Genomic DNA, 23,616 nt, shown 5'->3' on the forward strand with positions numbered 1-23,616 from the left:
CTTCAAGACAAACCATATGTAAATTCGTAACTCAATTTAATAAAAAAATTATACAGGGACCAGATGACATCCGATGAACCCTGCTCACTTAAACATTTACACGAGTCTCTGTACATGAACATTGTAAACTGAAGCAAACACCTGGGAAATGGGCACAAAGGTGCGTGACTGTTCACATCTCTCTGTTTAGATCAGTGTGCTCAATGTGCCTTATTGTCTTTTGTATCTAAGGACTATGTTGTGTTGTAAAAAATCAAAAAGACATTCTTTAAATCTCTCATTTGTTTATAGTTCCCTCAGTCTCACCTGATAGGGCCATTATGGGAGGGTCTTTGTCTTCCCAGGTGTGATACACATCAATATTTATGATGATTCATGCCTCCTTGCAGAGAGCTTTCTTACACAAAACATCTTATAAATTTTGAATCAATATATTATTTAATGTGAATGAGTGGGCAGAATGATTTTCACATCATTTTGAAACAAAAACTCTAGACTACGTGATACAATTTTCAAAAGTCTTGTGAACAAACACTGCATTGGTTATCCTTTTGATCTTTTATTCAAAATAATTGCTAAAATTCAACCTTTCATTGAAGTAAAATAATTGAAAGTGGGGGGTAAATCAGGTGTGGGGTGAGGGTGTTGAGTTACATTCAAGCTATTTTAAGGCATGAATAAAAAAGTTTCAAGGAAAAAATAAACGTTTAAATATGTAATTTTGTTAATCAAAGATGATTTTAAGGGATACAATTATTGACTACAGGGGGACTTTAAATCATCCTGTTCCACTAGATACACAAGTATATCAGCAGGCATGTCCATGGTACCTGCAGTCTCCAGTAAATGAAAAAGGTGCTTGTCTTGCTTAATACAAACATCAATTTTTTTTAATTGTGTCTTTTGTTACATAGGGACTACTGAACAGACATTTCTAAGTTTATTTTAAAATGCAAAGTGCTTGAAATGAAAATGTGTAAATAAAGCTCTGTAAACTTACATTTTTGCTAAACTAAAAGTGTGTCCCATTGGGTAATCAAAAGTTGTACACACACTTGTGGTCTTCAAACCCACATGGACCAAAGACCAGAAATATGGTAGGTCATGTAAGTAGACAAGTGTTCAAGTACAATGATGGCAAGTGTGGGTATTTGGACAGGCGCATAAAAAGGGGCAGAGTGGTGCGTCCTTAAAATGCATTCACTCTACAGGTCCAGAGGACAATCAAGGATAATCAATTAAGGTAAAAGGGGTGGAGCCACCTTACCTCAAAGCTGTACAAAATGGCAAAGCCAAGTGCTGGTGTTTGTGTCAAAATTAGCTAGAATGGGGTTCCTGAAAGTTGTCTTAGTGGTGGTTGTGATCGTTGCATTTGATCTGCCTGATGTCTTGGGAAGTTTGAGGTACAGTCATAGTCCAAGAAGCATGGGGCCAAAATCCGATCCAGCTTCCAGAAGTCCGGCTCTTTCTCCTCTAGGGCTCTGGAACCCTTTGCAAGTGGCTTCTCAGTTTCAGAATCCTTTGGGTCCTGACCCCAAAAGCCTTGCGCAGGAGCCTTTTGGCCTTCAGGAGAAGCAGCTGTTGCAGGGTCCAGTGAAGCCTTTGGATTGGAGGTATCCCATCGTTCCCGAGGTGCAGAGTGAGATGGCGGTGGACTTCCAGTTGAGGCAACCCGTGACTCCCAGCAGCGTAGCGGTTCAATGTGGCGAGAACCGGGTTCTCGTAGAGGTCCAGCAGGACTTTTTCAGCAATGGTCAGTTGATCCAGCCAACTGGTCTGTCTTTAGGTGGATGTCCTGTTGTTGGTCAGGATCCTGGGTCAAGAGTGCTCATCTTTGAATATGAATTACAGGACTGCAACAGTGTGCTGATGGTAAGAACAGATACATCTTAATGGGTTCTTTGAAAAGGTCCTCTGCCACAACACGGAAAGTCGGTTCACTTGGTTTTACAATGCTAGGGCAGCTAAGACCAATTTTTATCTATTTGACTGGGTAAATCCTGAGTTTTCAAGCTACTTGCATTTAAATAACCCTTCAAACCAACATCTGATGTAAACTATCTCATTAATGGACTGAAAGGAGCTTAAGAAACAAGAACAAATCTTGGGCCTTAACCGCATTAAAGCTAGTTTTAACCCTGGAACAGCTAAAGGTTTAATCCTTAATGCATGTCTCCAAAACATTGACTATCTCTGGCAACACCGGAGCTTCTGAGGGCAGCTGTGGTGATGTGAAGAATTTACTAATTGGGGATTTGCTCTTTAGGAATTCCAACATATTGCACAGTGCACCTTCTCCCATTCATAGCAATATGAGTGCATGGTCTTGGTTTATGTAAAGTCTTTGGGATGACCCTCTTGTTAACCAAAATCTTTTTACAGATGAATGAGGATGAGCTTGTCTACACCTTCTCTCTTACCTACACCCCTGAGGCGCTTGCAGGTACTCCGATTACCCGGGCCGATGGTGCAATTGTTGGTGTTCAATGCCATTATCAAAGGTAGGGGATCTCTTCGACTGCACTTTCTCGTACAACTGGGAGACTATTTAATGGGTACTTTCATGAACCGCAGGCTCCAAAATGTAAGCAGTGATGCCCTGAGGCCAACATGGGTCCCGTATGCCTCAACAGAGGCTGGTGAAGAAGTCTTGCTGTTCTCCCTGAAGATCATGATGGGTTGGTACATGTTTTTTATTTCAATAAAATAAACCTTTACCCTTGCTATTGTGGCTGTGCCTAAAATGTGTTTTTGTTTGTAGATGATTGGTTCTATCAGAGGCCTTCATACACCTATTTCCTGGGTGGTGTTATTAACATCGAGGCATCTGTGATGCAGTACAATCATGTTCCTCTGCGTGTGTTTGTGGACAGCTGTGTGGCCACTCAAGTACCTGATGTGAACTCTCTTCCGAGATATTCCTTCATTGAGAATCACGGGTAAGGTCATGGCCCTTGATGCGGTAGGACTTAAGTTGCCTTTTGTAACCACTTTGTCACAGAGACATGGGTAAGGTCTAGTTGCTTGATGCTCTACAGTTGACATTCATGAGTTGCTCTTTGTGATTTGTCGTCAGGTGCTTTGTGGATGCCAAAACTACAGCTTCCAGCTCCCGCTTCATGCCTCGGTCCCAGGTTGACAAGATCCAGTTCCAGCTAGAGGCGTTTATGTTCCAGGAGGGCAACAGTCCATCTGTATGTACTACGAATATCATGAGTTAACCTGACTTCTCCTCCCATCTGCTTTGGTTTTGTGACTTGTCTGTCATCCCTTAGCAGATCTACATAACATGTATTCTGAAGGCAACTCTTGCTTCTGCACCCAGTGACGCTCAGCGCAAATCCTGTTCCTTTGCAAATGGGTACGTGAGTTTTTCTGGGGGCGGAGGTTAAGTTGACTTTTTTCATGGTGGAGGCTCCATGTCGTTTTTTGTTTTTGCAGGTGGTTTGCTGCTGATGGAAACGACCAAGTTTGTGGTTGCTGTGACTCAACATGTGGTCCTGATGGGGACTTTGCTGCTTCTCCCTATGGAGGTTGGTAGCGTTTGCTCTTTCTAAGGTTGCTTTTTATTCAAGTCTCTAACATGGCTTTTTTCTCCTCTCTAGGCACTCAGTGGGAAGGCAAGGTCTCACTTGGTCCTGTAATGGTTCAAGGTCAAAAGAGAGGTCCTCAATAAAACTGTTAAATCATTCCTTGGTTGTACCTGACTTGTCATTTTGCTGCAGGTCTGGTTCAACTACTTTTGGCTTTGGAAAATGTGCCCTATTCTTGCCAATGTGATGAAACTGATAGTTGCCCTGTACTTCAAGTCCCATGTAGCATGCAACCATAGGGTTCCTGAAGTTATTAACTTGGTTTCTCCATAGGGAGTTTTAAATTAATCTTTTATAGACTGCTGGTGAAAGCTCAATGTTATGCTTTTAAAGCAATTGGTTTGTTCCAATAGGTTTAGCAGAAGAATTCCTGGTGAAAATAATTACCACTAATGAGGGATATAGCGCTATAATTTTTTACTACTGTACACCCAAAGCGCTTCAATCATATCAGGGGATATCTTCTCAACCACCACCACCTTGCATGTAACGTGACACCTTGCCTCATTTAGTATATGCGACTCTATGAATGTGCAAATGAGCCCCACCTCCACTTACAGCAGCTCAGATCCACTTGTTGACGATCACACATTGATCTAATTGGTTACTTGATCTGGGAATGGCTTCTTTACGAAGGAATTTTGAAATGATCAGTTGCTCCAATTTCTTTGTCACTCACAGCAAGCTCAAGTCTGAGCCGTACAATGCCAGGGACAGTGATACCAGGGAACAGGCCCTGCATTCAAGCTACTTCCCGACTTTAACGTCCAAACATCAGAGTTCCAGAATTCCTGCGTAAATTTTTTTTTTCTCTAAGCTTCAAGTCCCCTTGTGGTGAAAATCAAGCTTTTACTGTTTGTTTATGTGGGATTGTTTTTAATGCTTCAAGACAAACCATATGTAAATTCGTAACTCAATTTAATAAAAAAATTATACAGAGACCAGATGACATCCGATGAACCCTGCTCACTTAAACATTTACACGAGTCTCTGTACATGAACATTGTAAACTGAAGCAAACACCTGGGAAATGGGCACAAAGGTGCGTGACTGTTCACATCTCTCTGTTTAGATCAGTGTGCTCAATGTGCCTTATTGTCTTTTGTATCTAAGGACTATGTTGTGTTGTAAAAAATCAAAAAGACATTCTTTAAATCTCTCATTTGTTTATAGTTCCCTCAGTCTCACCTGATAGGGCCATTATGGGAGGGTCTTTGTCTTCCCAGGTGTGATACACATCAATATTTATGATGATTCATGCCTCCTTGCAGAGAGCTTTCTTACACAAAACATCTTATAAATTTTGAATCAATATATTATTTAATGTGAATGAGTGGGCAGAATGATTTTCACATCATTTTGAAACAAAAACTCTAGACTACGTGATACAATTTTCAAAAGTCTTGTGAACAAACACTGCATTGGTTATCCTTTTGATCTTTTATTCAAAATAATTGCTAAAATTCAACCTTTCATTGAAGTAAAATAATTGAAAGTGGGGGGTAAATCAGGTGTGGGGTGAGGGTGTTGAGTTACATTCAAGCTATTTTAAGGCATGAATAAAAAATTTTCAAGGAAAAAATAAACGTTTAAATATGTAATTTTGTTAATCAAAGATGATTTTAAGGGATACAATTATTGACTACAGGGGGACTTTAAATCATCCTGTTCCACTAGATACACAAGTATATCAGCAGGCATGTCCATGGTACCTGCAGTCTCCAGTAAATGAAAAAGGTGCTTGTCTTGCTTAATACAAACATCAATTTTTTTTAATTGTGTCTTTTGTTACATAGGGACTACTGAACAGACATTTCTAAGTTTATTTTAAAATGCAAAGTGCTTGAAATGAAAATGTGTAAATAAAGCTCTGTAAACTTACATTTTTGCTAAACTAAAAGTGTGTCCCATTGGGTAATCAAAAGTTGTACACACACTTGTGGTCTTCAAACCCACATGGACCAAAGACCAGAAATATGGTAGGTCATGTAAGTAGACAAGTGTTCAAGTACAATGATGGCAAGTGTGGGTATTTGGACAGGCGCATAAAAAGGGGCAGAGTGGTGCGTCCTTAAAATGCATTCACTCTACAGGTCCAGAGGACAATCAAGGATAATCAATTAAGGTAAAAGGGGTGGAGCCACCTTACCTCAAAGCTGTACAAAATGGCAAAGCCAAGTGCTGGTGTTTGTGTCAAAATTAGCTAGAATGGGGTTCCTGAAAGTTGTCTTAGTGGTGGTTGTGATCGTTGCATTTGATCTGCCTGATGTCTTGGGAAGTTTGAGGTACAGTCATAGTCCAAGAAGCATGGGGCCAAAATCCGATCCAGCTTCCAGAAGTCCGGCTCTTTCTCCTCTAGGGCTCTGGAACCCTTTGCAAGTGGCTTCTCAGTTTCAGAATCCTTTGGGTCCTGACCCCAAAAGCCTTGCGCAGGAGCCTTTTGGCCTTCAGGAGAAGCAGCTGTTGCAGGGTCCAGTGAAGCCTTTGGATTGGAGGTATCCCATCGTTCCCGAGGTGCAGAGTGAGATGGCGGTGGACTTCCAGTTGAGGCAACCCGTGACTCCCAGCAGCGTAGCGGTTCAATGTGGCGAGAACCGGGTTCTCGTAGAGGTCCAGCAGGACTTTTTCAGCAATGGTCAGTTGATCCAGCCAACTGGTCTGTCTTTAGGTGGATGTCCTGTTGTTGGTCAGGATCCTGGGTCAAGAGTGCTCATCTTTGAATATGAATTACAGGACTGCAACAGTGTGCTGATGGTAAGAACAGATACATCTTAATGGGTTCTTTGAAAAGGTCCTCTGCCACAACACGGAAAGTCGGTTCACTTGGTTTTACAATGCTAGGGCAGCTAAGACCAATTTTTATCTATTTGACTGGGTAAATCCTGAGTTTTCAAGCTACTTGCATTTAAATAACCCTTCAAACCAACATCTGATGTAAACTATCTCATTAATGGACTGAAAGGAGCTTAAGAAACAAGAACAAATCTTGGGCCTTAACCGCATTAAAGCTAGTTTTAACCCTGGAACAGCTAAAGGTTTAATCCTTAATGCATGTCTCCAAAACATTGACTATCTCTGGCAACACCGGAGCTTCTGAGGGCAGCTGTGGTGATGTGAAGAATTTACTAATTGGGGATTTGCTCTTTAGGAATTCCAACATATTGCACAGTGCACCTTCTCCCATTCATAGCAATATGAGTGCATGGTCTTGGTTTATGTAAAGTCTTTGGGATGACCCTCTTGTTAACCAAAATCTTTTTACAGATGAATGAGGATGAGCTTGTCTACACCTTCTCTCTTACCTACACCCCTGAGGCGCTTGCAGGTACTCCGATTACCCGGGCCGATGGTGCAATTGTTGGTGTTCAATGCCATTATCAAAGGTAGGGGATCTCTTCGACTGCACTTTCTCGTACAACTGGGAGACTATTTAATGGGTACTTTCATGAACCGCAGGCTCCAAAATGTAAGCAGTGATGCCCTGAGGCCAACATGGGTCCCGTATGCCTCAACAGAGGCTGGTGAAGAAGTCTTGCTGTTCTCCCTGAAGATCATGATGGGTTGGTACATGTTTTTTATTTCAATAAAATAAACCTTTACCCTTGCTATTGTGGCTGTGCCTAAAATGTGTTTTTGTTTGTAGATGATTGGTTCTATCAGAGGCCTTCATACACCTATTTCCTGGGTGGTGTTATTAACATCGAGGCATCTGTGATGCAGTACAATCATGTTCCTCTGCGTGTGTTTGTGGACCGCTGTGTGGCCACTCAAGTACCTGATGTGAACTCTCTTCCGAGATATTCCTTCATTGAGAATCACGGGTAAGGTCATGGCCCTTGATGCGGTAGGACTTAAGTTGCCTTTTGTAACCACTTTGTCACAGAGACATGGGTAAGGTCTAGTTGCTTGATGCTCTACAGTTGACATTCATGAGTTGCTCTTTGTGATTTGTCGTCAGGTGCTTTGTGGATGCCAAAACTACAGCTTCCAGCTCCCGCTTCATGCCTCGGTCCCAGGTTGACAAGATCCAGTTCCAGCTAGAGGCGTTTATGTTCCAGGAGGGCAACAGTCCATCTGTATGTACTACGAATATCATGAGTTAACCTGACTTCTCCTCCCATCTGCTTTGGTTTTGTGACTTGTCTGTCATCCCTTAGCAGATCTACATAACATGTATTCTGAAGGCAACTCTTGCTTCTGCACCCAGTGACGCTCAGCGCAAATCCTGTTCCTTTGCAAATGGGTACGTGAGTTTTTCTGGGGGCGGAGGTTAAGTTGACTTTTTTCATGGTGGAGGCTCCATGTCGTTTTTTGTTTTTGCAGGTGGTTTGCTGCTGATGGAAACGACCAAGTTTGTGGTTGCTGTGACTCAACATGTGGTCCTGATGGGGACTTTGCTGCTTCTCCCTATGGAGGTTGGTAGCGTTTGCTCTTTCTAAGGTTGCTTTTTATTCAAGTCTCTAACATGGCTTTTTTCTCCTCTCTAGGCACTCAGTGGGAAGGCAAGGTCTCACTTGGTCCTGTAATGGTTCAAGGTCAAAAGAGAGGTCCTCAATAAAACTGTTAAATCATTCCTTGGTTGTACCTGACTTGTCATTTTGCTGCAGGTCTGGTTCAACTACTTTTGGCTTTGGAAAATGTGCCCTATTCTTGCCAATGTGATGAAACTGATAGTTGCCCTGTACTTCAAGTCCCATGTAGCATGCAACCATAGGGTTCCTGAAGTTATTAACTTGGTTTCTCCATAGGGAGTTTTAAATTAATCTTTTATAGACTGCTGGTGAAAGCTCAATGTTATGCTTTTAAAGCAATTGGTTTGTTCCAATAGGTTTAGCAGAAGAATTCCTGGTGAAAATAATTACCACTAATGAGGGATATAGCGCTATAATTTTTTACTACTGTACACCCAAAGCGCTTCAATCATATCAGGGGATATCTTCTCAACCACCACCACCTTGCATGTAACGTGACACCTTGCCTCATTTAGTATATGCGACTCTATGAATGTGCAAATGAGCCCCACCTCCACTTACAGCAGCTCAGATCCACTTGTTGACGATCACACATTGATCTAATTGGTTACTTGATCTGGGAATGGCTTCTTTACGAAGGAATTTTGAAATGATCAGTTGCTCCAATTTCTTTGTCACTCACAGCAAGCTCAAGTCTGAGCCGTACAATGCCAGGGACAGTGATACCAGGGAACAGGCCCTGCATTCAAGCTACTTCCCGACTTTAACGTCCAAACATCAGAGTTCCAGAATTCCTGCGTAAATTTTTTTTTTCTCTAAGCTTCAAGTCCCCTTGTGGTGAAAATCAAGCTTTTACTGTTTGTTTATGTGGGATTGTTTTTAATGCTTCAAGACAAACCATATGTAAATTCGTAACTCAATTTAATAAAAAAATTATACAGGGACCAGATGACATCCGATGAACCCTGCTCACTTAAACATTTACACGAGTCTCTGTACATGAACATTGTAAACTGAAGCAAACACCTGGGAAATGGGCACAAAGGTGCGTGACTGTTCACATCTCTCTGTTTAGATCAGTGTGCTCAATGTGCCTTATTGTCTTTTGTATCTAAGGACTATGTTGTGTTGTAAAAAATCAAAAAGACATTCTTTAAATCTCTCATTTGTTTATAGTTCCCTCAGTCTCACCTGATAGGGCCATTATGGGAGGGTCTTTGTCTTCCCAGGTGTGATACACATCAATATTTATGATGATTCATGCCTCCTTGCAGAGAGCTTTCTTACACAAAACATCTTATAAATTTTGAATCAATATATTATTTAATGTGAATGAGTGGGCAGAATGATTTTCACATCATTTTGAAACAAAAACTCTAGACTACGTGATACAATTTTCAAAAGTCTTGTGAACAAACACTGCATTGGTTATCCTTTTGATCTTTTATTCAAAATAATTGCTAAAATTCAACCTTTCATTGAAGTAAAATAATTGAAAGTGGGGGGTAAATCAGGTGTGGGGTGAGGGTGTTGAGTTACATTCAAGCTATTTTAAGGCATGAATAAAAAATTTTCAAGGAAAAAATAAACGTTTAAATATGTAATTTTGTTAATCAAAGATGATTTTAAGGGATACAATTATTGACTACAGGGGGACTTTAAATCATCCTGTTCCACTAGATACACAAGTATATCAGCAGGCATGTCCATGGTACCTGCAGTCTCCAGTAAATGAAAAAGGTGCTTGTCTTGCTTAATACAAACATCAATTTTTTTTAATTGTGTCTTTTGTTACATAGGGACTACTGAACAGACATTTCTAAGTTTATTTTAAAATGCAAAGTGCTTGAAATGAAAATGTGTAAATAAAGCTCTGTAAACTTACATTTTTGCTAAACTAAAAGTGTGTCCCATTGGGTAATCAAAAGTTGTACACACACTTGTGGTCTTCAAACCCACATGGACCAAAGACCAGAAATATGGTAGGTCATGTAAGTAGACAAGTGTTCAAGTACAATGATGGCAAGTGTGGGTATTTGGACAGGCGCATAAAAAGGGGCAGAGTGGTGCGTCCTTAAAATGCATTCACTCTACAGGTCCAGAGTAGCCTGGGAAAACCCAGACCACTTCCGGCAAATTTAGATTTGCTCTGCAAGTGGGTCTGGCAAAGAGCCCATTGAAACCCATTTCCAGTCCGCCGAAATCGCGGCACCAATCCGAAACGTTTTACACGATGACGACAGAGCAGAGACGGTGACGCAGATTTTGTACATTACAGACATGGATGCCGCCGTGGAACATCACAACATCACTCGTTCGAATCAGCTATCGCGTCTGTTTCAAGCGATTTAAAATGGTCATTTTCGTTAACACAAACAGAGAATTGCTGAGAGTCTCGAGATGTTTCTCCGTCGCTCTGCATACGTCATGTCATTCATCGCTCTGATTGGTTTTAGATCTTTCCGACGTCCGTTGGTGACGCCCCTGTGGAAATGAATTGTCTATGGAGCTTTGCCAGACCCTTACTCAGTTACAACTGAGAGGGTCTGGGTTTTCCCAGGCTAGGTCCAGAGGACAATCAAGGATAATCAATTAAGGTAAAAGGGGTGGAGCCACCTTACCTCAAAGCTGTACAAAATGGCAAAGCCAAGTGCTGGTGTTTGTGTCAAAATTAGCTAGAATGGGGTTCCTGAAAGTTGTCTTAGTGGTGGTTGTGATCGTTGCATTTGATCTGCCTGATGTCTTGGGAAGTTTGAGGTACAGTCATAGTCCAAGAAGCATGGGGCCAAAATCCGATCCAGCTTCCAGAAGTCCGGCTCTTTCTCCTCTAGGGCTCTGGAACCCTTTGCAAGTGGCTTCTCAGTTTCAGAATCCTTTGGGTCCTGACCCCAAAAGCCTTGCGCAGGAGCCTTTTGGCCTTCAGGAGAAGCAGCTGTTGCAGGGTCCAGTGAAGCCTTTGGATTGGAGGTATCCCATCGTTCCCGAGGTGCAGAGTGAGATGGCGGTGGACTTCCAGTTGAGGCAACCCGTGACTCCCAGCAGCGTAGCGGTTCAATGTGGCGAGAACCGGGTTCTCGTAGAGGTCCAGCAGGACTTTTTCAGCAATGGTCAGTTGATCCAGCCAACTGGTCTGTCTTTAGGTGGATGTCCTGTTGTTGGTCAGGATCCTGGGTCAAGAGTGCTCATCTTTGAATATGAATTACAGGACTGCAACAGTGTGCTGATGGTAAGAACAGATACATCTTAATGGGTTCTTTGAAAAGGTCCTCTGCCACAACACGGAAAGTCGGTTCACTTGGTTTTACAATGCTAGGGCAGCTAAGACCAATTTTTATCTATTTGACTGGGTAAATCCTGAGTTTTCAAGCTACTTGCATTTAAATAACCCTTCAAACCAACATCTGATGTAAACTATCTCATTAATGGACTGAAAGGAGCTTAAGAAACAAGAACAAATCTTGGGCCTTAACCGCATTAAAGCTAGTTTTAACCCTGGAACAGCTAAAGGTTTAATCCTTAATGCATGTCTCCAAAACATTGACTATCTCTGGCAACACCGGAGCTTCTGAGGGCAGCTGTGGTGATGTGAAGAATTTACTAATTGGGGATTTGCTCTTTAGGAATTCCAACATATTGCACAGTGCACCTTCTCCCATTCATAGCAATATGAGTGCATGGTCTTGGTTTATGTAAAGTCTTTGGGATGACCCTCTTGTTAACCAAAATCTTTTTACAGATGAATGAGGATGAGCTTGTCTACACCTTCTCTCTTACCTACACCCCTGAGGCGCTTGCAGGTACTCCGATTACCCGGGCCGATGGTGCAATTGTTGGTGTTCAATGCCATTATCAAAGGTAGGGGATCTCTTCGACTGCACTTTCTCGTACAACTGGGAGACTATTTAATGGGTACTTTCATGAACCGCAGGCTCCAAAATGTAAGCAGTGATGCCCTGAGGCCAACATGGGTCCCGTATGCCTCAACAGAGGCTGGTGAAGAAGTCTTGCTGTTCTCCCTGAAGATCATGATGGGTTGGTACATGTTTTTTATTTCAATAAAATAAACCTTTACCCTTGCTATTGTGGCTGTGCCTAAAATGTGTTTTTGTTTGTAGATGATTGGTTCTATCAGAGGCCTTCATACACCTATTTCCTGGGTGGTGTTATTAACATCGAGGCATCTGTGATGCAGTACAATCATGTTCCTCTGCGTGTGTTTGTGGACCGCTGTGTGGCCACTCAAGTACCTGATGTGAACTCTCTTCCGAGATATTCCTTCATTGAGAATCACGGGTAAGGTCATGGCCCTTGATGCGGTAGGACTTAAGTTGCCTTTTGTAACCACTTTGTCACAGAGACATGGGTAAGGTCTAGTTGCTTGATGCTCTACAGTTGACATTCATGAGTTGCTCTTTGTGATTTGTCGTCAGGTGCTTTGTGGATGCCAAAACTACAGCTTCCAGCTCCCGCTTCATGCCTCGGTCCCAGGTTGACAAGATCCAGTTCCAGCTAGAGGCGTTTATGTTCCAGGAGGGCAACAGTCCATCTGTATGTACTACGAATATCATGAGTTAACCTGACTTCTCCTCCCATCTGCTTTGGTTTTGTGACTTGTCTGTCATCCCTTAGCAGATCTACATAACATGTATTCTGAAGGCAACTCTTGCTTCTGCACCCAGTGACGCTCAGCGCAAATCCTGTTCCTTTGCAAATGGGTACGTGAGTTTTTCTGGGGGCGGAGGTTAAGTTGACTTTTTTCATGGTGGAGGCTCCATGTCGTTTTTTGTTTTTGCAGGTGGTTTGCTGCTGATGGAAACGACCAAGTTTGTGGTTGCTGTGACTCAACATGTGGTCCTGATGGGGACTTTGCTGCTTCTCCCCATGGAGGTTGGTAGCGTTTGCTCTTTCTAAGGTTGCTTTTTATTCAAGTCTCTAACATGGCTTTTTTCTCCTCTCTAGGCACTCAGTGGGAAGGCAAGGTCTCACTTGGTCCTGTAATGGTTCAAGGTCAAAAGAGAGGTCCTCAATAAAACTGTTAAATCATTCCTTGGTTGTACCTGACTTGTCATTTTGCTGCAGGTCTGGTTCAACTACTTTTGGCTTTGGAAAATGTGCCCTATTCTTGCCAATGTGATGAAACTGATAGTTGCCCTGTACTTCAAGTCCCATGTAGCATGCAACCATAGGGTTCCTGAAGTTATTAACTTGGTTTCTCCATAGGGAGTTTTAAATTAATCTTTTATAGACTGCTGGTGAAAGCTCAATGTTATGCTTTTAAAGCAATTGGTTTGTTCCAATAGGTTTAGCAGAAGAATTCCTGGTGAAAATAATTACCACTAATGAGGGATATAGCGCTATAATTTTTTTACTACTGTACACCCAAAGCGCTTCAATCATATCAGGGGATATCTTCTCAACCACCACCACCTTGCATGTAACGTGACACCTTGCCTCATTTAGTATATGCGACTCTATGAATGTGCAAATGAGCCCCACCTCCACTTACAGCAGCTCAGATCCACTTGTTGACGATCACACATTGATCTAATTGGTTACTTGATCTGGGAATGGCTTCTTTACGAAGGAATTTTGAAATGATCAGTTGCTCCAATTTCTTTGTCACTCACAGCAAGCTCAAGTCTGAGCCGTACAATGCCAGGGACAGTGATACCAGGGAACAGGCCCTGCATTCAAGCTACTTCCCGACTTTAACGTCCAAACATCAGAGTTCCAGAATTCCTGCGTAAATTTTTTTTTTCTCTAAGCTTCAAGTCCCCTTGTGGTGAAAATCAAGCTTTTACTGTTTGTTTATGTGGGATTGTTTTTAATGCTTCAAGACAAACCATATGTAAATTCGTAACTCAATTTAATAAAAAAATTATACAGGGACCAGATGACATCCGATGAACCCTGCTCACTTAAACATTTACACGAGTCTCTGTACATGAACATTGTAAACTGAAGCAAACACCTGGGAAATGGGCACAAAGGTGCGTGACTGTTCACATCTCTCTGTTTAAATCAGTGTGCTCAATGTGCCTTATTGTCTTTTGTATCTAAGGACTATGTTGTGTTGTAAAAAATCAAAAAGACATTCTTTAAATCTCTCATTTGTTTATAGTTCCCTCAGTCTCACCTGATAGGGCCATTATGGGAGGGTCTTTGTCTTCCCAGGTGTGATACACATCAATATTTATGATGATTCATGCCTCCTTGCAGAGAGCTTTCTTACACAAAACATCTTATACATTTTGAATCAATATATTATTTAATGTGAATGAGTGGGCAGAATGATTTTCACATCATTTTGAAACAAAAACTCTAGACTACGTGATACAATTTTCAAAAGTCTTGTGAACAAACACTGCATTGGTTATCCTTTTGATCTTTTATTCAAAATAATTGCTAAAATTCAACCTTTCATTGAAGTAAAATAATTGAAAGTGGGGGGTAAATCAGGTGTGGGGTGAGGGTGTTGAGTTACATTCAAGCTATTTTAAGGCATGAATAAAAAATTTTCAAGGAAAAAATAAACGTTTAAATATGTAATTTTGTTAATCAAAGATGATTTTAAGGGATACAATTATTGACTACAGGGGGACTTTAAATCATCCTGTTCCACTAGATACACAAGTATATCAGCAGGCATGTCCATGGTACCTGCAGTCTCCAGTAAATGAAAAAGGTGCTTGTCTTGCTTAATACAAACATCAATTTTTTTTAATTGTGTCTTTTGTTACATAGGGACTACTGAACAGACATTTCTAAGTTTATTTTAAAATGCAAAGTGCTTGAAATGAAAATGTGTAAATAAAGCTCTGTAAACTTACATTTTTGCTAAACTAAAAGTGTGTCCCATTGGGTAATCAAAAGTTGTACACACACTTGTGGTCTTCAAACCCACATGGACCAAAGACCAGAAATATGGTAGGTCATGTAAGTAGACAAGTGTTCAAGTACAATGATGGCAAGTGTGGGTATTTGGACAGGCGCATAAAAAGGGGCAGAGTGGTGCGTCCTTAAAATGCATTCACTCTACAGGTCCAGAGTAGCCTGGGAAAACCCAGACCACTTCCGGCAAATTTAGATTTGCTCTGCAAGTGGGTCTGGCAAAGAGCCCATTGAAACCCATTTCCAGTCCGCCGAAATCGCGGCACCAATCCGAAACGTTTTACACGATGACGACAGAGCAGAGACGGTGACGCAGATTTTGTACATTACAGACATGGATGCCGCCGTGGAACATCACAACATCACTCGTTCGAATCAGCTATCGCGTCTGTTTCAAGCGATTTAAAATGGTCATTTTCGTTAACACAAACAGAGAATTGCTGAGAGTCTCGAGATGTTTCTCCGTCGCTCTGCATACGTCATGTCATTCATCGCTCTGATTGGTTTTAGATCTTTCCGACGTCCGTTGGTGACGCCCCTGTGGAAATGAATTGTCTATGGAGCTTTGCCAGACCCTTACTCAGTTACAACTGAGAGGGTCTGGGTTTTCCCAGGCTAGGTCCAGAGGACAATCAAGGATAATCAATTAAGGTAAAAGGGGTGGAGCCACCTTACCTCAAAGCTGTACAAAATGGCAAAGCCAAGTGCTGGTGTTTGTGTCAAAATTAGCTAGAATGGGGTTCCTGAAAGTTGTCTTAGTGGTGGTTGTGATCGTTGCATTTGATCTGCCTGATGTCTTGGGAAGTTTGAGGTACAGTCATAGTCCAAGAAGCATGGGGCCAAAATCCGATCCAGCTTCCAGAAGTCCGGCTCTTTCTCCTCTAGGGCTCTGGAACCCTTTGCAAGTGGCTTCTCAGTTTCAGAATCCTTTGGGTCCTGACCCCAAAAGCCTTGCGCAGGAGCCTTTTGGCCTTCAGGAGAAGCAGCTGTTGCAGGGTCCAGTGAAGCCTTTGGATTGGAGGTATCCCATCGTTCCCGAGGTGCAGAGTGAGATGGCGGTGGACTTCCAGTTGAGGCAACCCGTGACTCCCAGCAGCGTAGCGGTTCAATGTGGCGAGAACCGGGTTCTCGTAGAGGTCCAGCAGGACTTTTTCAGCAATGGTCAGTTGATCCAGCCAACTGGTCTGTCTTTAGGTGGATGTCCTGTTGTTGGTCAGGATCCTGGGTCAAGAGTGCTCATCTTTGAATATGAATTACAGGACTGCAACAGTGTGCTGATGGTAAGAACAGATACATCTTAATGGGTTCTTTGAAAAGGTCCTCTGCCACAACACGGAAAGTCGGTTCACTTGGTTTTACAATGCTAGGGCAGCTAAGACCAATTTTTATCTATTTGACTGGGTAAATCCTGAGTTTTCAAGCTACTTGCATTTAAATAACCCTTCAAACCAACATCTGATGTAAACTATCTCATTAATGGACTGAAAGGAGCTTAAGAAACAAGAACAAATCTTGGGCCTTAACCGCATTAAAGCTAGTTTTAACCCTGGAACAGCTAAAGGTTTAATCCTTAATGCATGTCTCCAAAACATTGACTATCTCTGGCAACACCGGAGCTTCTGAGGGCAGCTGTGGTGATGTGAAGAATTTACTAATTGGGGATTTGCTCTTTAGGAATTCCAACATATTGCACAGTGCACCTTCTCCCATTCATAGCAATATGAGTGCATGGTCTTGGTTTATGTAAAGTCTTTGGGATGACCCTCTTGTTAACCAAAATCTTTTTACAGATGAATGAGGATGAGCTTGTCTACACCTTCTCTCTTACCTACACCCCTGAGGCGCTTGCAGGTACTCCGATTACCCGGGCCGATGGTGCAATTGTTGGTGTTCAATGCCATTATCAAAGGTAGGGGATCTCTTCGACTGCACTTTCTCGTACAACTGGGAGACTATTTAATGGGTACTTTCATGAACCGCAGGCTCCAAAATGTAAGCAGTGATGCCCTGAGGCCAACATGGGTCCCGTATGCCTCAACAGAGGCTGGTGAAGAAGTCTTGCTGTTCTCCCTGAAGATCATGATGGGTTGGTACATGTTTTTTATTTCAATAAAATAAACCTTTACCCTTGCTATTGTGGCTGTGCCTAAAATGTGTTTTTGTTTGTAGATGATTGGTTCTATCAGAGGCCTTCATACACCTATTTCCTGGGTGGTGTTATTAACATCGAGGCATCTGTGATGCAGTACAATCATGTTCCTCTGCGTGTGTTTGTGGACCGCTGTGTGGCCACTCAAGTACCTGATGTGAACTCTCTTCCGAGATATTCCTTCATTGAGAATCACGGGTAAGGTCATGGCCCTTGATGCGGTAGGACTTAAGTTGCCTTTTGTAACCACTTTGTCACAGAGACATGGGTAAGGTCTAGTTGCTTGATGCTCTACAGTTGACATTCATGAGTTGCTCTTTGTGATTTGTCGTCAGGTGCTTTGTGGATGCCAAAACTACAGCTTCCAGCTCCCGCTTCATGCCTCGGTCCCAGGTTGACAAGATCCAGTTCCAGCTAGAGGCGTTTATGTTCCAGGAGGGCAACAGTCCATCTGTATGTACTACGAATATCATGAGTTAACCTGACTTCTCCTCCCATCTGCTTTGGTTTTGTGACTTGTCTGTCATCCCTTAGCAGATCTACATAACATGTATTCTGAAGGCAACTCTTGCTTCTGCACCCAGTGACGCTCAGCGCAAATCCTGTTCCTTTGCAAATGGGTACGTGAGTTTTTCTGGGGGCGGAGGTTAAGTTGACTTTTTTCATGGTGGAGGCTCCATGTCGTTTTTTGTTTTTGCAGGTGGTTTGCTGCTGATGGAAACGACCAAGTTTGTGGTTGCTGTGACTCAACATGTGGTCCTGATGGGGACTTTGCTGCTTCTCCCCATGGAGGTTGGTAGCGTTTGCTCTTTCTAAGGTTGCTTTTTATTCAAGTCTCTAACATGGCTTTTTTCTCCTCTCTAGGCACTCAGTGGGAAGGCAAGGTCTCACTTGGTCCTGTAATGGTTCAAGGTCAAAAGAGAGGTCCTCAATAAAACTGTTAAATCATTCCTTGGTTGTACCTGACTTGTCATTTTGCTGCAGGTCTGGTTCAACTACTTTTGGCTTTGGAAAATGTGCCCTATTCTTGCCAATGTGATGAAACTGATAGTTGCCCTGTACTTCAAGTCCCATGTAGCATGCAACCATAGGGTTCCTGAAGTTATTAACTTGGTTTCTCCATAGGGAGTTTTAAATTAATCTTTTATAGACTGCTGGTGAAAGCTCAATGTTATGCTTTTAAAGCAATTGGTTTGTTCCAATAGGTTTAGCAGAAGAATTCCTGGTGAAAATAATTACCACTAATGAGGGATATAGCGCTATAATTTTTTTACTACTGTACACCCAAAGCGCTTCAATCATATCAGGGGATATCTTCTCAACCACCACCACCTTGCATGTAACGTGACACCTTGCCTCATTTAGTATATGCGACTCTATGAATGTGCAAATGAGCCCCACCTCCACTTACAGCAGCTCAGATCCACTTGTTGACGATCACACATTGATCTAATTGGTTACTTGATCTGGGAATGGCTTCTTTACGAAGGAATTTTGAAATGATCAGTTGCTCCAATTTCTTTGTCACTCACAGCAAGCTCAAGTCTGAGCCGTACAATGCCAGGGACAGTGATACCAGGGAACAGGCCCTGCATTCAAGCTACTTCCCGACTTTAACGTCCAAACATCAGAGTTCCAGAATTCCTGCGTAAATTTTTTTTTTCTCTAAGCTTCAAGTCCCCTTGTGGTGAAAATCAAGCTTTTACTGTTTGTTTATGTGGGATTGTTTTTAATGCTTCAAGACAAACCATATGTAAATTCGTAACTCAATTTAATAAAAAAATTATACAGGGACCAGATGACATCCGATGAACCCTGCTCACTTAAACATTTACACGAGTCTCTGTACATGAACATTGTAAACTGAAGCAAACACCTGGGAAATGGGCACAAAGGTGCGTGACTGTTCACATCTCTCTGTTTAAATCAGTGTGCTCAATGTGCCTTATTGTCTTTTGTATCTAAGGACTATGTTGTGTTGTAAAAAATCAAAAAGACATTCTTTAAATCTCTCATTTGTTTATAGTTCCCTCAGTCTCACCTGATAGGGCCATTATGGGAGGGTCTTTGTCTTCCCAGGTGTGATACACATCAATATTTATGATGATTCATGCCTCCTTGCAGAGAGCTTTCTTACACAAAACATCTTATACATTTTGAATCAATATATTATTTAATGTGAATGAGTGGGCAGAATGATTTTCACATCATTTTGAAACAAAAACTCTAGACTACGTGATACAATTTTCAAAAGTCTTGTGAACAAACACTGCATTGGTTATCCTTTTGATCTTTTATTCAAAATAATTGCTAAAATTCAACCTTTCATTGAAGTAAAATAATTGAAAGTGGGGGGTAAATCAGGTGTGGGGTGAGGGTGTTGAGTTACATTCAAGCTATTTTAAGGCATGAATAAAAAATTTTCAAGGAAAAAATAAACGTTTAAATATGTAATTTTGTTAATCAAAGATGATTTTAAGGGATACAATTATTGACTACAGGGGGACTTTAAATCATCCTGTTCCACTAGATACACAAGTATATCAGCAGGCATGTCCATGGTACCTGCAGTCTCCAGTAAATGAAAAAGGTGCTTGTCTTGCTTAATACAAACATCAATTTTTTTTAATTGTGTCTTTTGTTACATAGGGACTACTGAACAGACATTTCTAAGTTTATTTTAAAATGCAAAGTGCTTGAAATGAAAATGTGTAAATAAAGCTCTGTAAACTTACATTTTTGCTAAACTAAAAGTGTGTCCCATTGGGTAATCAAAAGTTGTACACACACTTGTGGTCTTCAAACCCACATGGACCAAAGACCAGAAATATGGTAGGTCATGTAAGTAGACAAGTGTTCAAGTACAATGATGGCAAGTGTGGGTATTTGGACAGGCGCATAAAAAGGGGCAGAGTGGTGCATCCTTAAAATGCATTCACTCTACAGGTCCAGAGGACAATCAAGGATAATCAATTAAGGTAAAAGGGGTGGAGCCACCTTACCTCAAAGCTGTACAAAATGGCAAAGCCAAGTGCTGGTGTTTGTGTCAAAATTAGCTAGAATGGGGTTCCTGAAAGTTGTCTTAGTGGTGGTTGTGATCGTTGCATTTGATCTGCCTGATGTCTTGGGAAGTTTGAGGTACAGTCATAGTCCAAGAAGCATGGGGCCAAAATCCGATCCAGCTTCCAGAAGTCCGGCTCTTTCTCCTCTAGGGCTCTGGAACCCTTTGCAAGTGGCTTCTCAGTTTCAGAATCCTTTGGGTCCTGACCCCAAAAGCCTTGCGCAGGAGCCTTTTGGCCTTCAGGAGAAGCAGCTGTTGCAGGGTCCAGTGAAGCCTTTGGATTGGAGGTATCCCATCGTTCCCGAGGTGCAGAGTGAGATGGCGGTGGACTTCCAGTTGAGGCAACCCGTGACTCCCAGCAGCGTAGCGGTTCAATGTGGCGAGAACCGGGTTCTCGTAGAGGTCCAGCAGGACTTTTTCAGCAATGGTCAGTTGATCCAGCCAACTGGTCTGTCTTTAGGTGGATGTCCTGTTGTTGGTCAGGATCCTGGGTCAAGAGTGCTCATCTTTGAATATGAATTACAGGACTGCAACAGTGTGCTGATGGTAAGAACAGATACATCTTAATGGGTTCTTTGAAAAGGTCCTCTGCCACAACACGGAAAGTCGGTTCACTTGGTTTTACAATGCTAGGGCAGCTAAGACCAATTTTTATCTATTTGACTGGGTAAATCCTGAGTTTTCAAGCTACTTGCATTTAAATAACCCTTCAAACCAACATCTGATGTAAACTATCTCATTAATGGACTGAAAGGAGCTTAAGAAACAAGAACAAATCTTGGGCCTTAACCGCATTAAAGCTAGTTTTAACCCTGGAACAGCTAAAGGTTTAATCCTTAATGCATGTCTCCAAAACATTGACTATCTCTGGCAACACCGGAGCTTCTGAGGGCAGCTGTGGTGATGTGAAGAATTTACTAATTGGGGATTTGCTCTTTAGGAATTCCAACATATTGCACAGTGCACCTTCTCCCATTCATAGCAATATGAGTGCATGGTCTTGGTTTATGTAAAGTCTTTGGGATGACCCTCTTGTTAACCAAAATCTTTTTACAGATGAATGAGGATGAGCTTGTCTACACCTTCTCTCTTACCTACACCCCTGAGGCGCTTGCAGGTACTCCGATTACCCGGGCCGATGGTGCAATTGTTGGTGTTCAATGCCATTATCAAAGGTAGGGGATCTCTTCGACTGCACTTTCTCGTACAACTGGGAGACTATTTAATGGGTACTTTCATGAACCGCAGGCTCCAAAATGTAAGCAGTGATGCCCTGAGGCCAACATGGGTCCCGTATGCCTCAACAGAGGCTGGTGAAGAAGTCTTGCTGTTCTCCCTGAAGATCATGATGGGTTGGTACATGTTTTTTATTTCAATAAAATAAACCTTTACCCTTGCTATTGTGGCTGTGCCTAAAATGTGTTTTTGTTTGTAGATGATTGGTTCTATCAGAGGCCTTCATACACCTATTTCCTGGGTGGTGTTATTAACATCGAGGCATCTGTGATGCAGTACAATCATGTTCCTCTGCGTGTGTTTGTGGACCGCTGTGTGGCCACTCAAGTACCTGATGTGAACTCTCTTCCGAGATATTCCTTCATTGAGAATCACGGGTAAGGTCATGGCCCTTGATGCGGTAGGACTTAAGTTGCCTTTTGTAACCACTTTGTCACAGAGACATGGGTAAGGTCTAGTTGCTTGATGCTCTACAGTTGACATTCATGAGTTGCTCTTTGTGATTTGTCGTCAGGTGCTTTGTGGATGCCAAAACTACAGCTTCCAGCTCCCGCTTCATGCCTCGGTCCCAGGTTGACAAGATCCAGTTCCAGCTAGAGGCGTTTATGTTCCAGGAGGGCAACAGTCCATCTGTATGTACTACGAATATCATGAGTTAACCTGACTTCTCCTCCCATCTGCTTTGGTTTTGTGACTTGTCTGTCATCCCTTAGCAGATCTACATAACATGTATTCTGAAGGCAACTCTTGCTTCTGCACCCAGTGACGCTCAGCGCAAATCCTGTTCCTTTGCAAATGGGTACGTGAGTTTTTCTGGGGGCGGAGGTTAAGTTGACTTTTTTCATGGTGGAGGCTCCATGTCGTTTTTTGTTTTTGCAGGTGGTTTGCTGCTGATGGAAACGACCAAGTTTGTGGTTGCTGTGACTCAACATGTGGTCCTGATGGGGACTTTGCTGCTTCTCCCCATGGAGGTTGGTAGCGTTTGCTCTTTCTAAGGTTGCTTTTTATTCAAGTCTCTAACATGGCTTTTTTCTCCTCTCTAGGCACTCAGTGGGAAGGCAAGGTCTCACTTGGTCCTGTAATGGTTCAAGGTCAAAAGAGAGGTCCTCAATAAAACTGTTAAATCATTCCTTGGTTGTACCTGACTTGTCATTTTGCTGCAGGTCTGGTTCAACTACTTTTGGCTTTGGAAAATGTGCCCTATTCTTGCCAATGTGATGAAACTGATAGTTGCCCTGTACTTCAAGTCCCATGTAGCATGCAACCATAGGGTTCCTGAAGTTATTAACTTGGTTTCTCCATAGGGAGTTTTAAATTAATCTTTTATAGACTGCTGGTGAAAGCTCAATGTTATGCTTTTAAAGCAATTGGTTTGTTCCAATAGGTTTAGCAGAAGAATTCCTGGTGAAAATAATTACCACTAATGAGGGATATAGCGCTATAATTTTTTTACTACTGTACACCCAAAGCGCTTCAATCATATCAGGGGATATCTTCTCAACCACCACCACCTTGCATGTAACGTGACACCTTGCCTCATTTAGTATATGCGACTCTATGAATGTGCAAATGAGCCCCACCTCCACTTACAGCAGCTCAGATCCACTTGTTGACGATCACACATTGATCTAATTGGTTACTTGATCTGGGAATGGCTTCTTTACGAAGGAATTTTGAAATGATCAGTTGCTCCAATTTCTTTGTCACTCACAGCAAGCTCAAGTCTGAGCCGTACAATGCCAGGGACAGTGATACCAGGGAACAGGCCCTGCATTCAAGCTACTTCCCGACTTTAACGTCCAAACATCAGAGTTCCAGAATTCCTGCGTAAATTTTTTTTTTCTCTAAGCTTCAAGTCCCCTTGTGGTGAAAATCAAGCTTTTACTGTTTGTTTATGTGGGATTGTTTTTAATGCTTCAAGACAAACCATATGTAAATTCGTAACTCAATTTAATAAAAAAATTATACAGGGACCAGATGACATCCGATGAACCCTGCTCACTTAAACATTTACACGAGTCTCTGTACATGAACATTGTAAACTGAAGCAAACACCTGGGAAATGGGCACAAAGGTGCGTGACTGTTCACATCTCTCTGTTTAAATCAGTGTGCTCAATGTGCCTTATTGTCTTTTGTATCTAAGGACTATGTTGTGTTGTAAAAAATCAAAAAGACATTCTTTAAATCTCTCATTTGTTTATAGTTCCCTCAG

The 23,616-nt window shown here is 42.1% G+C and overlaps 5 protein-coding genes across 9 annotated transcripts; all 5 read left to right on the forward strand.

Annotated features, from left to right (window-relative positions):
• The first annotated feature begins 1,096 nt into the window (after positions 1-1,096).
• LOC307011098 (zona pellucida sperm-binding protein 3-like) lies at positions 1,097-4,513 on the forward strand. 2 transcript variants are annotated; one of them, XM_079636427.1, is made up of 8 exons: positions 1,097-1,872; positions 2,383-2,501; positions 2,575-2,678; positions 2,762-2,939; positions 3,077-3,194; positions 3,276-3,361; positions 3,442-3,533; positions 3,606-4,513. In XM_079636427.1, exons 1-8 carry the CDS (start codon positions 1,327-1,329, stop codon positions 3,674-3,676), a joined length of 1,314 nt encoding a protein of 437 aa, XP_079492553.1. In that variant the 5' UTR covers positions 1,097-1,326; the 3' UTR covers positions 3,677-4,513. The 2 variants fall into 2 exon arrangements, with proteins under 2 accessions (XP_079492553.1, XP_079492554.1); XM_079636428.1 differs by having other exon boundaries at positions 1,217-1,872; positions 3,279-3,361; positions 3,606-4,508.
• Positions 4,514-5,754: 1,241 nt separating this feature from the next.
• Positions 5,755-9,270, forward strand: LOC307009967 (zona pellucida sperm-binding protein 3-like). Of its 2 annotated transcripts, none has more exons than XM_079634237.1 (8): positions 5,755-6,347; positions 6,858-6,976; positions 7,050-7,153; positions 7,237-7,414; positions 7,552-7,669; positions 7,751-7,836; positions 7,917-8,008; positions 8,081-9,270. In XM_079634237.1, exons 1-8 carry the CDS (start codon positions 5,802-5,804, stop codon positions 8,149-8,151), a joined length of 1,314 nt encoding a protein of 437 aa, XP_079490363.1. In that variant the 5' UTR covers positions 5,755-5,801; the 3' UTR covers positions 8,152-9,270. The 2 variants fall into 2 exon arrangements, with proteins under 2 accessions (XP_079490363.1, XP_079490364.1); XM_079634238.1 differs by having other exon boundaries at positions 7,754-7,836; positions 8,081-8,578.
• Positions 9,271-10,698: 1,428 nt separating this feature from the next.
• Positions 10,699-14,110, forward strand: LOC307009968 (zona pellucida sperm-binding protein 3-like). Its single transcript, XM_079634239.1, has 8 exons — positions 10,699-11,291; positions 11,802-11,920; positions 11,994-12,097; positions 12,181-12,358; positions 12,496-12,613; positions 12,695-12,780; positions 12,861-12,952; positions 13,025-14,110. The coding sequence occupies exons 1-8, from the start codon at positions 10,746-10,748 to the stop codon at positions 13,093-13,095; spliced, it is 1,314 nt and encodes a 437-aa protein (XP_079490365.1). The 5' UTR covers positions 10,699-10,745; the 3' UTR covers positions 13,096-14,110.
• Positions 14,111-15,643: 1,533 nt separating this feature from the next.
• Positions 15,644-19,055, forward strand: LOC307010667 (zona pellucida sperm-binding protein 3-like). 2 transcript variants are annotated; one of them, XM_079635550.1, is made up of 8 exons: positions 15,644-16,236; positions 16,747-16,865; positions 16,939-17,042; positions 17,126-17,303; positions 17,441-17,558; positions 17,640-17,725; positions 17,806-17,897; positions 17,970-19,055. In XM_079635550.1, the coding sequence occupies exons 1-8, from the start codon at positions 15,691-15,693 to the stop codon at positions 18,038-18,040; spliced, it is 1,314 nt and encodes a 437-aa protein (XP_079491676.1). In that variant the 5' UTR covers positions 15,644-15,690; the 3' UTR covers positions 18,041-19,055. The 2 variants fall into 2 exon arrangements, with proteins under 2 accessions (XP_079491676.1, XP_079491677.1); XM_079635551.1 differs by having other exon boundaries at positions 17,643-17,725; positions 17,970-18,536.
• Positions 19,056-20,119: 1,064 nt separating this feature from the next.
• LOC307010678 (zona pellucida sperm-binding protein 3-like) lies at positions 20,120-23,531 on the forward strand. Of its 2 annotated transcripts, none has more exons than XM_079635561.1 (8): positions 20,120-20,712; positions 21,223-21,341; positions 21,415-21,518; positions 21,602-21,779; positions 21,917-22,034; positions 22,116-22,201; positions 22,282-22,373; positions 22,446-23,531. In XM_079635561.1, the coding sequence occupies exons 1-8, from the start codon at positions 20,167-20,169 to the stop codon at positions 22,514-22,516; spliced, it is 1,314 nt and encodes a 437-aa protein (XP_079491687.1). In that variant the 5' UTR covers positions 20,120-20,166; the 3' UTR covers positions 22,517-23,531. The 2 variants fall into 2 exon arrangements, with proteins under 2 accessions (XP_079491687.1, XP_079491688.1); XM_079635562.1 differs by having other exon boundaries at positions 22,119-22,201; positions 22,446-23,012.
• The last annotated feature ends 85 nt before the right edge of the window (positions 23,532-23,616 follow it).

Source organism: Phoxinus phoxinus (genome assembly GCF_949152265.1).
Source record: "Phoxinus phoxinus genome assembly, chromosome: 14".
In the NCBI taxonomy this organism is placed as follows: Eukaryota; Metazoa; Chordata; class Actinopteri; order Cypriniformes; family Leuciscidae; genus Phoxinus; species Phoxinus phoxinus.